The sequence below is a fragment of the Cynocephalus volans genome, chromosome 18 (assembly GCF_027409185.1).
Source record: "Cynocephalus volans isolate mCynVol1 chromosome 18, mCynVol1.pri, whole genome shotgun sequence".
In the NCBI taxonomy this organism is placed as follows: Eukaryota; Metazoa; Chordata; class Mammalia; order Dermoptera; family Cynocephalidae; genus Cynocephalus; species Cynocephalus volans.
In genome coordinates, this window is record NC_084477.1 from 15,823,218 (window position 1) to 15,841,678 (window position 18,461).

General features: G+C 41.4%; 1 protein-coding gene across 1 annotated transcript in view; it reads left to right on the top strand.

Moving 5' to 3' along the window:
• PCNX2 (pecanex 2) overlaps nt 1-18,461 on the top strand; it is a 237,885-nt gene that overhangs the window by 144,395 nt on the left and 75,029 nt on the right. The window contains exon 22 of the mRNA XM_063082913.1: nt 15,300-15,408. Within this exon, the coding sequence (XP_062938983.1) occupies nt 15,300-15,408 (109 nt within the window). The remainder of the gene's footprint in view (nt 1-15,299; nt 15,409-18,461) is intronic.

Below are 18,461 nucleotides of genomic sequence, written 5' to 3' on the forward strand. Positions count from 1 at the left end.
TCTTAGCACTTTAGACGTGGCCCATGTCCTTCTGGCTGCCGTCAAGAGTTTGTCTTTCGTTTTCAGTGGTTGTGTGTGGTTTCTGTTGTGTTGTTTGTTTGTGCATTTGTTTGTGTATTTATGCTCCGTGGTGTTAGCCAGTCTTCTTAAATCTGTGGTTTGGTGTCTGTCATTAGTTTGGAAATTTCTCGGGTATTATTTCCCCCAATACTTCTTTGTCCTGTTCCCCTTCCCTTCTCGTCCTGAGGCCCCAAACACGCATATGTTAGATAATTTGATATGGACCTGCAGGTCTTGGATACTCGGTAATGTTTTCTTTTTAAAATTCACCCAGTTAGGGCCGGCCCCGTGGCGCACTCGGGAGAGTGCAGCGCTTAGGAGCGTAGTGGTGCTCCCGCCGCGGGTTCGGATCCTATATAGGGATGGCCGGTGTGCTCACTGGCTGAGCGCGGTGCGGATGAAACCACGCCAAGGGTTGCGATCCCCTTACCGGTCACAAAAAGACAAAAAAAAAAAATTCACCCAGTTATATTTTTGTGTTTCGGTTTAGGTCATTTCTATTGACCTGCCTGCAGGATCACTGATTCCTTCCTCTACAGCGTCCAGGGCTGTGAGCCTGTTGAAAGCATTCTCTACCTGTTACCATGTTCTTTATTTCTGTCATTTCCACGTGTCTTTATTTTATAGTCTCCATCTCAGGGAGACGTGTGCTCCCATCTCACATACCTTTTGCATGCGAGTCCTTAACTCGTGTGTCACAATTCTCGTAAACTCCCCGTCAGATAGTTCTAACAGCACACGTGTGTCATATCTGAGTCTTGCTCTGTTATCTTTGCCCTCTAGGACTGATTTTTTTTTCCTTGCCCTTGTGTTTGCCTCATAATTTTGTTGTTGAAGGCCGGACCTCTTCTGCAGGACCACAGACATGGAGATAAACAGTCATATGCCTGGAAATGAGCATGCCCTCCCTTTGCTAGAGCTCCGAGGGTTTGAGTTAATCTAGTTGGGGGTGGACCAGGCTTGAGCTCTGCTGTCGCTATGGTTACCCTCAGGGCACAGCAGGGACACCTGGAGGGATGCCTTGTGCTCAGGTGGGGGTTGGTTTGCCAGAGCACTGTCCACTCAGTCCTCAGCTGCAAGCACGTGTGCCCCACTCCGCGTGTCTCTGCAAGCTCTGGTGCCTTTTCTGTCCCTCTCCTGTTGGTGTGTGCCTTTACCTCTTGCTTGAAACTTGTTCGCTTGGTGGTGGGGGCTGGGGCGGGAAGGACAGTACTCATTTCCTAATTAAACCTCAGGCTTAGTCCTGCCTGGTGTCCTTGGTCTCAGGGATGTGCTGCCCGCAGTTCTCCTGTCCCTGCCCCAATTGTGGCGGTCGCCCAGCAGGTGCTCCTGCCCCGTCTCAGGAGTAGGTTTTGGTTTTTCTTATTGTCCCCTTCCCCCAGCTGCAGTGGGTTTTCGCCGGGGCCCAGTGCAAGGACAACAGCACTTGTTGACGTTTTCTCCCCAGATTGAAACGTTGGTTCCATAGGAGAGGTGCAGATAAAGGGCCTGGCAGAGCTGTGTGCATCTCCTTCCTGCAGGTCTGGGCCATGCAGACTCTTTTTTAGGTTCCCCGCAGTCTCTTCTGTGAGCCCCAGTGGAGGTCGTGCAGGAAGACACCGTGATTCTTAGGGCTTCTCACTGTCCCACCAGTCCGCACGTGGCCTGCTCTGACTCTTCACCTCTTCTGCCCACACTCTGCCTGCCAGCTTCTGCTGGCACCTGCCCCCAGCCAGCGAGCACCCATCTCCTCTCTCCCTGAAGGTGCCTGTCTCCCCTGAGATTTTGGACCCCGTGTCTGCTCCCCAACCCAGTCTATAATGAGAAACAAAACAAGTCATGAGTTTGAAGTTTGTCTGGCTTTTTCTTTTTTCACTGTAAGGGTGGGAAGAATGCTCTTACCAACTTTCTGTATCCCAGAGAAGAAACCAGAAGCCCTTTGAACTACTTTTTGATTTTACATGAAATTTGGATAAATTTGGTACATTAAGTGAGAACTTTTTGAGGGCAAATGACAAAAACCCAATTCAAAATTGGGAATATATTGCTCGACTTAACTGGGACGCCCGAGTGTGGACCTCACTTGCGGTATAGCCTTCCCCAGGATGACCAGTGCTGCTGTTAACTGAGCGGGGACTCACTGCAGGATGCACACAGAAGTCAATACTGTGGCACCAGTTTCGAGAAAACAAAAGGCTTTAAATTGAGATCAACCAGCAGGGGGATGGGAGGCAATGCTGTCCTTGAACCAGGGGCTGGACAGGTTTTTAAAGGATCAGGGACTGGCAATTGGCTGGGCCTGTATAGACCACATGACTAGGAAAATGGTGATTGGCTGGACCTGAGTCAGTCTGTGACTCAGGCAGGGGCCAATCAGCTGAGTCAAGAGATGATTGGTTGGGCCTCAGACAGGTCATATGACCCGGAAAAGGGCTGATTGGTTGGGCCAAATCCAGTCCTTCAGTTCTGTAGGTGGAGGATTTTGAGGTTCCTGGTACCCAAGGTCATCTGGAGGGCGAGGCCCATATCTCTGCACATGCTCAGCTTACATTCTGCAAGATAACTTGTAAAGCAACTTAAAATAGAGGAATAGTCCTATTTTAAGCTAGCTTAATCAGTTTTCAGCTAGTTTCATATGGTTTCACTTGCAGAAGTGTGTCTTTTTGTGCTTCCTCTTTCCTGCTTGTCTTTGCTTCTTTCTGCTCAGCTTCATCCTTCATGCACCTTTTCTCCAAACAAGGAGCAAGACGGTACCTGGAGCTCCAACTTCATACAGCAGCTGGTGGAAATAACATTCTGTACCTGTTGTCTGTATCTCGGACTCTGGTCCTGTTTGGGGGCCACATGGCAACCCTTGTATGAGTTACAGTGTACGGAAAAGGATGTCAGACTGATCAGCCCAGCATAGACCACGTGCCCACCCCACTGGCCAAGGCAGGGGAAGACACCATATTAACAGCCACTGCACTGGCTTTGTATACTCTCTTAGATAAGCATGCAAAACGTTCTTCAACTATGGCATTAAATTAACTTTTGCAACCTGAGTGTCTGTCAGTATTATAATGATTCAATAGATTGTTTAAGCAGTAGGGTATCATGCAGCTAATTTTATGAGAGGTAGAATAATTTGTGCCAACGTTAAAAGATGCCTGTAGAAAAATCAAGTTTCAGAACACTGTATATCGTTAATCTGATTTAAATAAAAAGAATGCCAGGTACAAGAACTCTTTAACCAGTCATTAACTGTGACTAGTACTGGAAGTTAGGTCAGAATAAAGTGATAAACAGAAACTTCCACTTTACACTTTATGCAATTCTGCACTATTTGATATTTTTAAAAGAAGCCTATATTATTATATTTTATTTTTTAAAAAAATCAATGTTGAAAGTTTAGGTGCTTAAAGAAGAATGTTTCAGTTACATGGAAAAATCACCGTATGAATCACCTCACTCCCAAATGTACTTGACCGATGAAATGTTGTTACAAGTAGAAAAACCTCAGGACAGTGTGTAAGTTAGATCTCCAGGAGGTACATGGGGGACGAGGGGACAGGAGGGCATTAACAAGAGGTGGAGGCAAAGCTGCCCCCTACGTGAATTGATTGTTTCTCTTGCTAAAATACTACGTGGGTAAAACAAGCAGTACAACCTTGGCTCTCATACACCTTCCCAGGGGCAGCATTTGCCACCTACAGCATCATAACAGACCTTTCATAGGGAGGAAGCCCCCCAAAACAGAATCCAGAAACCTTCCTCTTCTCCACAGGGAAGAAAAGGCTAAATAAAATCCAAAACAAAGATGGAGAAACTGTGCCCCGTGGAAACAGCTGGATGAAGACTAACGTGTGGAATTTAAAGAGTAAACTGAACGGGAAGGCAGAATATGGGAAATAAACAATATTATTTCCACCCCTCCACTCCGAGGTACAACTGGGCGTGATGCTTAAAGAACAAAGCTTTCTCTCCCTCACGGGTTACGGTCATTGTCTCCCGTTTCTTCCTTATCGAAGTCCCCCCAGCCTCCTTCCTCAATGGCCCACCTCCCCAGACACCCTGAACCTGCACCACGAGCAGAAACACGCACGCAGGCCCAGGAGTGCATTTCATTCCTAATCCTCAGGGGTCTAGACAAGATCTTTCCGGATTTGTGCGTCTCTCCCTCTCAGCAGATGATAAAATTTCAGTGTGCAGTGTGACTTCATTTGCATTTATGGATACACTAATTAGCAGTGATGAAATAGGACCCTAACTGATGTTGTCTGTCTGCTGCATTCTCTCAGGGGTCTGCATCTGTCTGGCTGTATGGAGTCAGCTTATCAGCCTCGGGCTTGTTCCACTTCCTTCCATCACCACCGTACTCACTGGCCCAAGTGGCCCACCCGTGGGCCCGCTCACCCTGCATCGTCCCTCTTTCTTTTCTTAGTTTTCCAAACTGCACCTTGCAGGTGATACACTGTGACCCAGCTTCTTTCTTCCTTCCTTGGCTTTTAGACTCCCTCAGTGGTTTTCCTTTTGCTTTCCTGTTTTAGGCTAATCAGATTCATCTGCTTGATTCCTCTTGCCTGAATAATCCTGGGATTTTACTGTTAAATATGGTGTTTGCTGCAATACAGCACTGATATCCCCTACCAGGTTTAAGAAGAACTCTTTCATTGCTAGGTTGCAAGGGATTTTTAAGAGTGGGTGTTGAATTTATTTATCAACATCCTTCCTGCACCAGTTGAGCAATATACGGTTCTTCTTTCTGACTTTCTCGTCTTTTTGAATTACATTGACATTTTTAAAATATCAAACCACAATGAGGATGAACCCCAATTTGCTCATGATGTGTTTTTATACATGTAGAGGTTCATTTGGTAAATATTTTATTAAGGATTTTTGCATTTACATTTATGGATAACATATTATTTTACTTTCTCATAATATTCTTGTCCAATTTTTGTATTTAAAAAAAGCTACTCAATGTAAACTAAGTTTTCCTAACATCTGTTTGGTAAGACTCTATCTTTTTCTCTATAGACTGCGTTAGCTGAGTTCCACAAGTTCTGATCAGTCTATTCCTTTCATTGTCATCCATTCTAAAATATTCTCTAATTTGCATTACATTTATTGTTATTTTGTTGCTATTATATTCAAATGCAGAGGTTTTTGGTTGTTTTTACTCTTGTTATTTTGCGACCTTTGGGTTATTGACTTCTAATTTAATTGCAAAGCACTGTGCATGATATAAAATATCTGCACTGATTCAGATTTCTTCTGTACTTTAGTAAGTCTCCACTTCTTGTAGATGTACGCATGCCTGAAAAGTATTTCTCTTTTGATTGCCTGCAGAGTTCTAATACACAGATCTTTCAGATGAACCTTGTTAATTCTGTTGGTCCAATATTGTAGATGCTTATTTATTTATTGTTGAATTGAACATTATTTTCTAAAATAGGTGACTTAAAATCTTCCCCTATGATTGTAAATTTGTTAATCTTACCTTATAATTCTATCCATTTTTACTTCAGATATTTTGAGACTACATGGTTAGGTATATATATTTCAGTTATTATATTTCTCCCTGGCGACTCTTTCCTTTCATCACTGTGTACTGTTATTTATTCTTTTTTAGAGTAAAGGCTTATTTGTCCAATATTAATATAGGTAAGCTGGCTTTCTTTTGGTTAGAAGTTACCTGGTATATTTCCCCCCATTTTTTACCTAAAACTTTCTAGGTTATTTTAATATTTCATATAAAAGCATCTAGCAAGATTTTTCTATTTAATGTAGATGAAAATCTCTGTGTTTTGATAGGCAAATTTTATCCATTTACATTTACTGTGATTACTGATATGTTTGGACTTTTTACTACCATGAAATCTTTTTTGTCTTTATATTTATGATGATTTTTCTTTATTCCTCCATCCTTTCTTTTTTGCCTTTTATTGAATGAAATGGACTCTTTTTGATCCTTTTTCCCCCCTCTCTAGTGCTTTGGGAATTGAATATTGAGTTTTGGTCACTTAGTGCAATGATTCCCAAGGTGCGGTCCCCAGACCAGCAGCATCAGCATCACCTGGAAAGTCACAGGAATGCAAATTTTGGAGCTTCATCCCAGACCTCCTGAGTCAGAAGCTCTGCAAGTGGGAAGCAGCTTCTTTGTTTTACAGGTCCTCCAGGTGATTCTGATGCACATTAAAGTTTGACAACTTCCGTGGTTTAGTGGTTACTCTTAAATTATCAAGAAGCATACTTGATCAGCATATGAAATTAATTAAAATATTTTTCCTCCTCTCAAACAATAGAAGGAATTTATACTTTAACTCCAAATCCACCCTCACATCTTAAATATTTGATATATTTAGTACTTGATCTCACCTTCAAACAAGTCATTATCTTTATGATTATTTTTACAACAGTCCTCGTATTGATATCCTAACATTTTAGCAGTTGCTTTTTCCACCATTATTCTTGCATGTCATTTCTTCCTTTGGGGTAAATTTCCTTCTTGCTGTAGGTACATTTTTCAACTTTTTTTTCTGCCAAGTTCTATAAGTAGTACATTTTTTCAGTCTTTGTCTACAAAGTTCTTTATTTCCATCTCAAAATTAAATAATACTACAGTTGTATACAAAACTCTAACCTGATAGGTATTTTTTTCTTAACACCTTAAAAACATTATTTCATTGTTCTTCCAGCATATATTTTTGCTAATAAGAAGTCAGCCGTTTGTCTGCAATTCTTTTGTAGGTGGTCTGTAGGGAAGGTTTTTTCTCTTTAACTTTAATGTTATACTTTTCACTATCATGTGCAGTAATGTGTGGATTCTTTTTATTTATCCTGCACAGGACTTAATATGCTTTTTCAATCCAAGGACACTTTCCTTCCCTCAATTCTGGATAATTCTCAGCCATTACTCTTTAAACATTTCCTCTTCCCTTTCTCTCTAGACTGTCCTCCTGGAACTCCAGTTGGATGTACATCTCCTTATTCTATCTTTCTTAACCTCTCATTTTTAAAAGTATTTTTACTGTTCTGTGCTGTGTTCTAGGTATTTTACTCACATTTTCCATTTCTCTGATTTTCTGTTTTGCTGTAATTTATCTGCCTTTTAACCATCCCCTAGGGGTTTCATTTCAATGACTTTTTTTCCACTTCCAAAATTGGCAACTTGTTATCAATTCTGTTTGTTCATTTTTCACATTATGCTACTCTTTTCTTATTGTTTTTTCCTGTAAGCTTTTAAATCATTTATTTAGACTCTTTCATATTTTTTGTATTACCTCGAATTCACGGGATGCTAGTTATGCTGTGTGTTGCATCTACTATTTTTTCATTTGGTCATTTCCCGGTGTAGTTTTAAATGTTTATTTTGGACTGATCTTCAGTGGGAGGCTATTTTTTTTCTGTAGGAGATGAATATATTCTGAGGTGGAAGTGTTCCCAAAGTCTGTTTTCGCATTTACTTGGGCAAGGAAGTTTTGTCATCCTCTGCTACTTTTTATATTAGTTTCTTGGTTGTGCATTTCTGCTCTACAGGAATAGTTTAAGTTTAAATCCCACTTCCCTGCATTATGGTGGCTCGAGGTTTCTGTGTATTGTGTATGACAGATTTTTATCTACCCTGCAGTAGGAATCAGGCAATTTGTTTCTCTTTTTCCCAGCACTGGTGAATGGGGCTTTTCTAATTTATTCTTTGTGAACATGGAAGCCCTTCAAGTCCATTAAAACCCAAGTCCTTGGCTCCTAAGGCCCATGTCCATGTCTGTGTCCACTTGGCGTAGGCATGGTGGCAGTTCAGATACACCGTTCTTATTTTAAATCGCCTCTTTGGTTCTGACGATTCCCTTCTTTTTGAGCTATTGATTAATTCAATTTTTAGAATTAAAAATTACAGCTTTTTAGTTTTAAATGAAGTTTATAGTGGATAGTAGCCTTTCTGTATTACTGTGCTCTTTCACTGGGGGAGGGACAGAGGGAGTCCCCAGAGTGAAGCTGGCATGTGCCTTATTACAGAATGTATTGGCAAAGAAATGTTTGGGGGTCATCTTTCTTCGGTGCCACTTCTCTTAAGATGGTCTGTGGATTAATGCAGATTGGGTTTCCTATCTATAGCAGAGATATGACAGCATGTCTATGCCTAATTGAAAAGATGTCCCCAAAACAGGTCATTTGAAATGAGAGAATTTGCAGTATCTTTTCTTGGGATACAGCCAGAATTACTCCATCATGACTTTCTTTACTCTTTTTTGAGTATTTTTAGTGGAAAAAAATCCAGATGACTTTGTTTTCTCTTATAGTCATACTCCAGTAATTTCTGAAGTTTACTATGCATTTTAATAAGGCTGAGATTTAAAATCTTCGAAGTAGAATGTTAGGAGCGAGATGAACTTCATAAAAACAGAGGCTTCAAAGTGTCTAAGGAGATGCAAGTTCATAGCTAATCTGAATGGGATTTCTGTTTAAAGTAGGTCAATGGAATGCTCTCGGAGGGAGGTGGTGATGTGGCTGTTTCCATTAAATCTTACCTTCAATGTTTCATTATTTTATACACAATGGCCTAAAGTGGTACATAAAGTGCCTCTTTATCTACTTTCCTCATTTATGATCAATATTTAGGTTTTGTGCTTAGAAATCACTTTTTTGATATGCACAAATTTTTCATTCTTTCCTCTGATTCCACCCTTGAAGAGAAGGCAACGTGTACAGGGAAAATATGAAGTTGAGTCTTTTGCACCTGGACCATGCCTCTCCACACTTGAAGAAGAAAATCTGCTAAGAACAGGAACAAGACATGGATACCTACTCTCACCACTCCTATTCAACATACTATTGGAAGTACTAGCCAGAACAGTCAGGCAAGAGAAAGAAAGAAAGGGCATCCAAATTGGAAAAAATGAAGTCAAATTGTCACTGTTGGCAGATGACATGAAAAACCCATAACCTCTACCAAAATACTCCTAGAGCTCATTAAAAAAATTCAGTAAAGTTTCAGGATACAAAATCAATACATAAAAATCAGTAGCATTCTTATACACCAACAAGGAACAAGCAGAAAATGAAATCAATCAAGAAAGCAAGCCCATTTACAACAGCTATCAAAAGAATAAAATACCTAGGAATAAATTTAACTGAAGAGGTGAAAGAGCTCTACAGTAAGAACTCTAAATTATTGCTGAAAGAAATTAAAGAGGACATCAAAAGATGGAAAGACATTCCATGTTCATGGATTGGTAGAATTAACATTGTGAAAATGTCCATACTACCCAAAGCGATCTACAGATTCAATGCAATCCGCATCAAAATACCAGTGACATTCTTCACAGAAATAGAAAACATAAAACCTGTGAGCTAAATCAGTCTTCTTGGAGTTGTGTATTCAAGCAGCTCAGGGAACTCAGCAGGCTGCCTTCTTAAGATCCCTTGAGTGTCAGCAGGCCTGTTGGGTGGTGTCATATTTTACTAATCGGACATTTATACTGAAAAGGGTGTTCTGGGACAGATCAGGGTCCTTCATCACTGTGTGCATGGAAGGGCAAATCCCTAATAGTTGCTGTAGCCATAATTTGTCACGTCAATGCTTGTGATCTTGGCCCTCTGTTGTCAGCAGGAAGGCTTGGGCAAGGGAGACCCTTCCTCAGCTGCTGTGTGTCAGGCAGATTTCTACTGTTGATGTAGTTTGCAGAAGGCCCACGCCCTCAAGGAGACATGGCAAAATTTGGTGAGGGGAATACATATTACTGGATGGAGAATCAGGAACGTCAACCTCTGGTTTCAGACGAGCTGATAACTTGCTGTCTGACCTGAGCAATGTACTTAACGTCTCTGAGCCTGGTTTCCTTCTCTGAAAAATGAGAGGGCAGGGACTTGGTAAGCTTCAGTTTTGGGGGGAAGAGGGCTCTAAAATTACCAGATTGTGAGCAGAGTACACCTTGAAGATAATATACCCACTTGTCCTAACATTTACTTAAACTCTGATAGAGCACTTATGGTTGCCAGGCACTGTTCTGAGTTTTTTACGAAGACGAAGCCTTTTAATCCTCAGACGACTGTCAGGAGGTACTGTTACCACCCCATTTCACAGATGTGGAAAGTTATGAACAGGTTGGAGCTGGGACTCAAACTCAGGCAGCATGCCTCACACCCATGTTCCTAAACACCGTGCTGTGTTCCATCTGATGGGTCCACACAACGTCCTTTTTCTGGTGGGCTGCGTGGAGGAGCATGAAATTCCTGTGTTGTGGAGGAATCGTAGGTGTCTAAGATCTCACATTCGGAAGATCTGGCCTCTGTGATTGAGAACAGCAGAGTCTTCTAACGTTTTATAAGCTTCATGTTGAAAATCTTTTACAATGCACGCATTTTGTTCTTCACAATAGTCATGATAAAACCAAGCAAAACAAGGCATAGAGCACATCAGAAAAGAATGAAGACACCTGGGACCTTGGCTGCAGCTGCAGCAGGGGTTGGAGCCCTTAGATGCCTGGTTACTGCGTTTGCTTCTATGTAAATACAAGTTGCTGGGCTAAGCATAAAATGATTGTAATAGATTCATGTAATCATAATGCAGTGAAGTTTTACTTGTTAGAGCTTTAAAGTTGCAGATGAGGCTTTCCCTGGGGCAGCCTGTCTGATTGTAGTTGCTGTGCCTGACCTACTTAGCTTTTTCAGAAGGTGGCTGAAAAACCTCCCAGGATATAGCAATCCACTGAAAACCCAACAGGAGTAACTTTCCATAACCCACGATTCATTGTGGGGTAACCTTGTTCATGCTTACAACTCTCACCCAGGCATGAGTCACATGATTACTTCCTAATAAATAAGTGGAGCATTCTTAACAGTGGCGTGTCTAGAGGGTTTTGCATCCAGAGGTGTTTTGTCTGCTAGAATCTGGTGAGTCAAGGCGAGCAAGAGAGCCCACCGCCACTTCTCCAGACACATGGGATCCACAAGTCACGTGCTTGAATGTCTTCTCTAGAGTAATTGACACGTTCCTCCTCTGGTTGGGTTAGTGGCAGGAATGAAAGGACACGATGCTGGCTTTGAAAGGAAATCCTACCTTTTCAGAGAAGCGAGTGGAGTGTCTGTGTGAGAGCTGTCCATCTCTGCACGTCACCTATTGACTGCTAGAGAGCAAGTCAGTGGGGACAAGACTGTATTTTATGGGGACAGAGATGGGACCTCAAGTGGACGTGCCGGAGTGGAATGCTGTTCTCTCAGCTGTCAGACTCTCGAGGGCACTGGGGCTGTGGAGTCACCTCCAGAACGAATTCAGGAGGTTTAAGCCAACCCCAGGATTAAGACCAAAGTGGCCTTTCTAAGAGAATTCGGAAGCCGAGTGAGATCGTCCCTCGTGGTTGATGCAAGTGCGCGAGGGGAGAGAGAAAAGTAATTAGCAAATGCGAACACCTGCTTTCCTTTCCCAGAAGTCACGTTCTTTTTTAGTTCCCCAAGTCCAACCACATCACCTTTCTTTCTCTTCCATTTTTCTTTTCTTTTCTAAGGCCCTCCCTTCGTCCTCCCCACTTTCCCTGTTTCATTCTTTCCCTCCTCCTCTCCCCCTAGACCACCCCCCCCTCCTCTCAGCCTACAATTCTGCAGCTGTCACCCAAAGCTCATTGTCAGCTTTGTAACCAGAGTCCCTAGTGGGCTTATTTAGACCCCAGGGGTTCTGCACCTGACCCGATGTCTGTGACTTCTTAGGATTCTGTATGTTGGCTGTAGCTTCGAGAGACCTTTGATCCTTGGTTCATCTCTACAGCCCACCTGACAGTGGTTTTTGTGTTATTATTATTAATTTATTTTTCGTAATTGTGCATTTTTATGGGCTACAGTTTGTAGTTTCAATGCATGCATATATTGTATAATGATCCAATCAGAGTAGTTAGCACATCTGTCACCCAAACAGTTTACCATTTCTTTGTGGTTGTAACATTCAAGATCCAGAGCCTCTTTTCTGGTTATCTTGAAATATAGAATTCAATAGCATTAGCTATAATCTCCCTTCAGCACCAGAATTATCTTCCTATGCAACTGTTATTTTGTAGCTTTGTTCATTTACAACCTCTCCCCATGCATTGGGGAAAGGACAGTCTTTTCCGTCCCCTTCCCGACCTTTGGTAACCACTATTCTATTCTCTATTTTGTTCTCTTTTTTTTTAATTTTATTTTTCTTAATTGGCCCGTGATAATTTTATACACTTGTGGAGTACAGTGTGCTATTTGGGAACATTTATACAGTGCGCAATGATCATATCAGGGTATTTAGCATATTCGTCACCTCAAACGTTTGCCACCTCTTTGCGTTGGGAACATTCACAATTCTCTCAATTAGCTACTTGAAGTTATAAAGTAATTTGTCGTTCACTGCCGTCTCCCTATATTGCAAGAGAAAACTAGATCGTATTCGTCCTATCTCCTGTTTTGTATCCATTGACCACCCCATCCCCCCACACACTATCTTACTCTCTACTTCTGTGAGATCTACTTTTTCAGCATCCACACATGAAATGAGGACATGTGGTATTTCTCTTTCTGTGCCTGGCTTATTTGTCTTAATCTTCTCCAAGCTCACCCATGTTGCTGTGAACGGCAGGATTTCATTCTCTTTTACAGCTGAGTACTATTCCATTGTGTATACGCACCGTGTTTTCTTTATCCAGTCACCCCTGGATGGGCATTTAGGCTGGTTCCAAATCTTGGCTATTGTAAATAGAACCACTATAAACATGGGAGTGCAGATACCCCCTTGACATGATTTCCGTTCTTTTGGGTACATACCCAATAGTGGGATTGCTGGATCACCTGGCAGTTCCCTCTGTGGTTGTTTGAGGAACCTCCATACTGTTTTCCATAATGGCTGTGATAATTTACAGTTCCACCAGCAGTGTAGAAGGTTTCCACTTTCTCTGCATCCTCCCCAGCATTTATTTTCTGTCTTTTTGATAATAGCCATTCTAACTGGGGTGAGATGGTATCTCATTGTGGTTTTGATTTGCATTTCCCAGATGATTAGTGGTGTTGAGCATTTTTTCATATACCTGTTGGCGATTTGTATGTCTTCCCTTGAGAAAGTCTGTTCAGCTCCTTTGCCCATTTTTTAATCAGATTATTGGGGGGGGGGTTGGTACTGAGTTTCTTGTATTTTCTGGATAATAATCTCTTGTCAGATATACAGTTTGCAAATATTTCCTCCCATTCTGCAGGTTTGTCCCTTCGCTCTCTTGGTGGTTTCCTCTGTTGTGCAGAAGGTTTTTAGTTTGATATAATTCCATTTGTTTATTTTTGCTTTTGTTTCCTGTGCTTTTGAGGTCCTATTCATAAAATCTTTGTCAAGTTCTATGTCCTGAAGCATTTCCTCTGTTTTCCTCTAGAAGTTTTATAGTTTCGTGTCTTACATTTAAGTCTTTAATCCATTTTGAGTTGATTTTTGTATATGGTGAGAGATGGGGTCTAGTTTCATTCTTCTGCCTGTGCATCTCCAGTTTCCTAGCACCGTTTACTGAAGAGACTGTCCTTTCCCCAATGTATGTTCTTGGCTCCTTTGTCGAAAATCAGTTGGCTGTAGGTACGTGGATTTATTTCTGGATTCCTGATTCTGTTCCATTGATCTGTGTGTCTGGTTTTGTGCCAGTAGCATGCTGTTTTGATTATTATAGCTCTGTAGTATAATCTGAAGTCAGGGAGTGTCATGCTTCCACTTTTTTTTTATTGTTGCTGTTCAGGATTGCTTTGCTATTCGGGATCTTTTGTTCTGTATAAACTTTTGTATTGTTTTCTCTGTTTCTGTGAAGTATGTCACTGGTAGTTCAATGGGAACTGCACTGAATCTGTAGATCTTGTCCCCATGCAGTATAGTATTAGCTGTGGGTGTGTCACATGCAGCCTTCAATGTGTTAAGATACTTTTCTTCTGTACTTAATTTGTTGAGAGTTTTTATCATGAAGGGATGTTGAATTTTATCAAATGCTTTCAACAATGTTTAGTTCTACATTATAGTTTTTCTACAAAAGTAGGATATGTGTGAAAATCAGGTGAGACAAAATGGAGGGGAAGTTTGGGGGAGGATTCTGGTCGACCTCCTTTTACCTCATTACATTTTCGTGGAGCAGATCAGAGTCATATCACCTTTTGGTTTCAAAACCAAAGGCTACCTTGGTTCCTTAAACCTTTTCTCAACGGCCCTATTTCCCATGCCCTCTTTTCATTACGGTCTCCCAATATTCTGTATGAGGGTACTTGAAATAGTTCATGGAAAAATGGAAGTGGAGGGTAACACTAATCTTTCCAACTTGGAAAGTTCATGGAGAGTATTATCTTCCATTTTTATTTTTCCATGAACTTTTTGAAGTGCCCTTTTGTACGAACTATTGAGCCAAGTTAAATTTTTAATTTTTCCTTCTCTTTTCACATCCATGGCCATGATGAATGTGTTTTATTGTTTTAAATGCCAGCTGGTCTAGGAACAAGGGCCATTTGAAGTTCCCATTATGGGTGAAGAGTGTACATGGACTTTTTTTGGAACATCCTAATGGGATACTGACTGACTGCATCTAGAGTTGACGGCAGTAGAGTCTTGCATCTGGGATTCAGCAGTCACTTATCACAAAACAGAGGTCTTCAGCCAGGAAGCTCACGCTTCCTCATTTTCCCCGGCACGTGTATAGTGTGAACCTCCAGCCAGCACCAATGAGCATGTTCACACCTACCCATTCATCCTTAATTCACAAACGGTCTCCCTTCTCCCTGTCTCCCCAGAACTCAGTTTTTTGTTGAGCTGTCTTGTCTAGCCAGTGCAACAGCTTCCACAGCCTATCTTGGCTTTCTAACCTACTTTGTAGCTTGCAATTCAGTGGAGTGGAGCTATTTTCTTCATCAAGAGCAGTAAAAGAGGTAACATGAAATTAATCCACAAAAACTTCAACAACATCAACAACGTCAATGATGACAAGCTTGTGTATGAATCTTCCTTTGAAAGTCCCATTTGAAGAATGTAAAACAAAGGTGTGATTGTTCCTCTAAGAAAGGCAAAGTGATACACCATATCCATAGGTTGAAATGATAAATGGTTTTAGATTAACCGGGCAGGGTTTCTTCTGACCAGCAGTTTGCTGTTTTAAAATATCATTCAATGGCTGCATTGTCTATAGGACAAAAGAACGTAAGAGTAAGAGGACAAACTAGAGTTTCAGTCCCCCTTGCTAACAGCGACACTCGTTCTTGAAATGACCTTGGCACAGTTACCACCATCTGATGACTCTTTCTTCTTTTGCTTTCAGCTCAGGGAGCTCCTTCAGAAGCTGCAGTTCGTCATGACCTACGTGGCTCCCTGGCAGATGGCTTGGGGTTCTTCGTTTCACGTGTTTGCCCAGCTCTTTGCAATCCCTCGTATCCTTTCTGCTTCTGTTTCCACCCCCCAAGCTGGAATTCACATTTTACAGATGCAAGCTTTTCACTGACCCCTGGCAATAAAAAGATTTTAAAGTCTCGAAGATTACATTTTAATGGGGACAGGAGGAGGCACTTTGGATTCCCTTTAGGCCACTTAGCCTTGAAAGATATTTAATTTTGAACTCTTCCTGCTTCTTAATGCATATTCAGGAGTCACTAAAATTTTTTTCTGATCCTTCCATTTCCTATGCCCAGATCTGCATTAAGATGTCCTGTCTTTTAAATGGAAAGTTACTGCTTAAATGATTGGATTGACCTGCGCAAAATAGTACAAATTGATTTGCTGTTACCACACATTGTGGATACGGTTGATGCATTCAATATATTATTTTAAATTACATATTATTATATAGGACGGTTATCATATATCTACTTCAGTAATATTCAAAAACCCGAATTAGGTACAAGCAGAATTACTCAAATATTTCTGAAGACAAAAAAAAAAGATGATTGTGTTTTGTAACTGCTGTTAGCCAAGAAGCCTCGATTTCCTTGTATGTTTTAAAGTGTTTACGTCACGATCATTAGTTTTAATTTACTTCAAAACAAGTTTGAGATGCTGCTTCTAAAAATCACTTTGAGGTAGCCAAATTTTATGTATTTGTGTGAGTGTAAAGAGAGAGAATTCAATAAAAAAATACTCTGTAGAGAGAGATTAATAACAAAAAAAAAAATTCTTGTTTCAGGCCTAAAATTTGCCCTCAAAGTGTTTCCTTTCCACTGGATTCATACATTCTAAATCTGTGTATCCCGAGAAGCGGTTCAGAGACCGATTCATCCGATCCCTGGAGGTCCCTGGAGGAACTCGTTAAGTCCCTACAGTAGATTCCTGGGCCCAGCTCAGACTTTCTAACTCAAGTTTCAGAGGGTGGTGTCCTGGAATCTACACCTTCGCAAGCTTCCTTGGTGATTCTTATGCCCATTAAGTGTGTGCACCGTAATTGTCGACTCTGGCAATCCATTTTGGGTGTTATTAGCTGGTTTTAATGAGAACTCGGAGCTTTCTTTCATATGAAATTTGCATAAGGCTCATTAAGGTGACTCATAAGGAATCTCTGGGACCTGAACTCTGTGTACGGGAAACATACTTGGGGTAATCAGTAAGTGAAAATGTAGTCTGAGTTTTAACAAATGCTCTCCTCCAGGCTTATTTGTTTCAAAGCATTTTTTAAAGCATACCAAGCGTTGGCTTCACAATGAACACTGTTCTGTGTTCCTGTTCTTAGACCTGCATTGGTATTTCTTAAGTGTTTCAAGGTTATTTGGCAGAACAAGCTAAGGGGGGAAAATATTTATACCCCACCCTTTCACTTTTACTGCAGTCATTTTCCATAATGCCAGTAATTTTAGTTTTCCTGAACAGAGTCCTTTAAAACAAAGGCAGCGAGGTGCAAGACTGAGGTGACTTTTATTTACTTCTGACCTGTGTCTAAAGTTTCCTGCCTAGAATTTAAAGCATGTTTATTAAACGAAGACTATTAGATTCATTCCAATTTGCGGTCGAGGATTTGCACTAAGAATTTAAAACTTGACATGACGATTCCCAGTTTTATCATAACTTTGGTCTCACATGGGTCTTTAGGATTTCTAGTTATGCCTTGTGGCGTGAGTTCAGTAACACTGATTACTACTTGTAGTTGCACAGCTGAAGTAAGACTGTTCTGGGAGCCGTAACTTTTGATCACCTGCCCTATCTGCGCGTTGAGGGTTCACACACAAGAGTCGTATCTCCTATAAGAATAAAAGCAGCATTAGAATCTGCGCAGCTTGTGCAGGGTGCATGTTAAATCTCAGTTCTTTCATACTGCATAGAGTCTTGTGAAATCGAAACATTGAGATGTAGATTTTATGGAGCATTTGATAGTTCTGTTTTAATAGACTCAGTTGATCCCCTTGCTTTGTTCCTAAAACCAGCCCTGTTGGTGGCATCTGCTGAGGCAGGGAGCCTTTCCCTGGACCTCCTGGAGACTGGCCTCTGCTGCTGTGTCACGCCTAACCAGGACTCACCTGCTTCCCTGACCCAAGGACACCTCCCATTGCTGCCCAGCCATAAAGGCAGACATTTGCTACTAGGGATCCAGCGTCCCACTGTTCAGAATATAGTGAGATAAGTAGTTGAGAAAACTGGATATACGTGCCACCCAAAGCTACCGAGTTCCTAAATGTCAGCCCTGGATCTTGACTAATTTTGAAACGTTAATTATCTTATCCCTCTGTTAAGAGGCTGCGGGCTTCATCCTGGCATTGAGAAGGGACGAATTTGCTCCTTTTCGGAACTGAATTAGCTTTCAGGCCAGCGGGGCACTGTTTGGTAAATTGCTTTTTCCAGTACGAGCTTGTTTTCTCCCTGGGGAGCCTCTGTTGGCTTCTGAGCCTGGAACCTCCAGGGACAGATGGGAATGCTCACCCTTGTGATATGCGTGCAGACCCTGCAAGACCGCTGTTTACTAGTAACGAGGCAGAGTTAGCCTGATGATCTGTTCAATGCGCGTGTCGGGGAGGCAGCTTTCTACTTAGTTCGGGGAGACAGCTTTCTACTTAGTTCGTCCTTTTGAGCTTCTAATGGTTTTTCTCTCTTTTAATTATTGACCTCGATGTTTTCATTTCAAATGTTATTTTAAACGAGTTGCCGCCCACTTCTTGGACAGAAATAAAGAAGGATTTTCGTGTGTCCCCTGCTCTAGGGGACCCTCTTTTTTGGCACTGCTTTACCAGTAATCGTCCTGGTCTTTTGTATTTGCCCAGAGTGCTGTTTCTTCATTAATTTCCCCCCAATAAAATAGCCTCTGAGGCCATCTGTTCAATTCTTCCTTCTCACTTGCCTGTTACATGTCATTTCCTTTCCTACACACTGAATTTTATTTTTAGTCTAGCCCTAGTTTCCTTCTCAATTTCTGAATAATTGTCTCTGGCATTTAAAAAATGTACAGCATAATCTTTGGAGAAGTTTTAGAATCAAAAAGAATAACAATGCCAGGCCCCAGCACCTC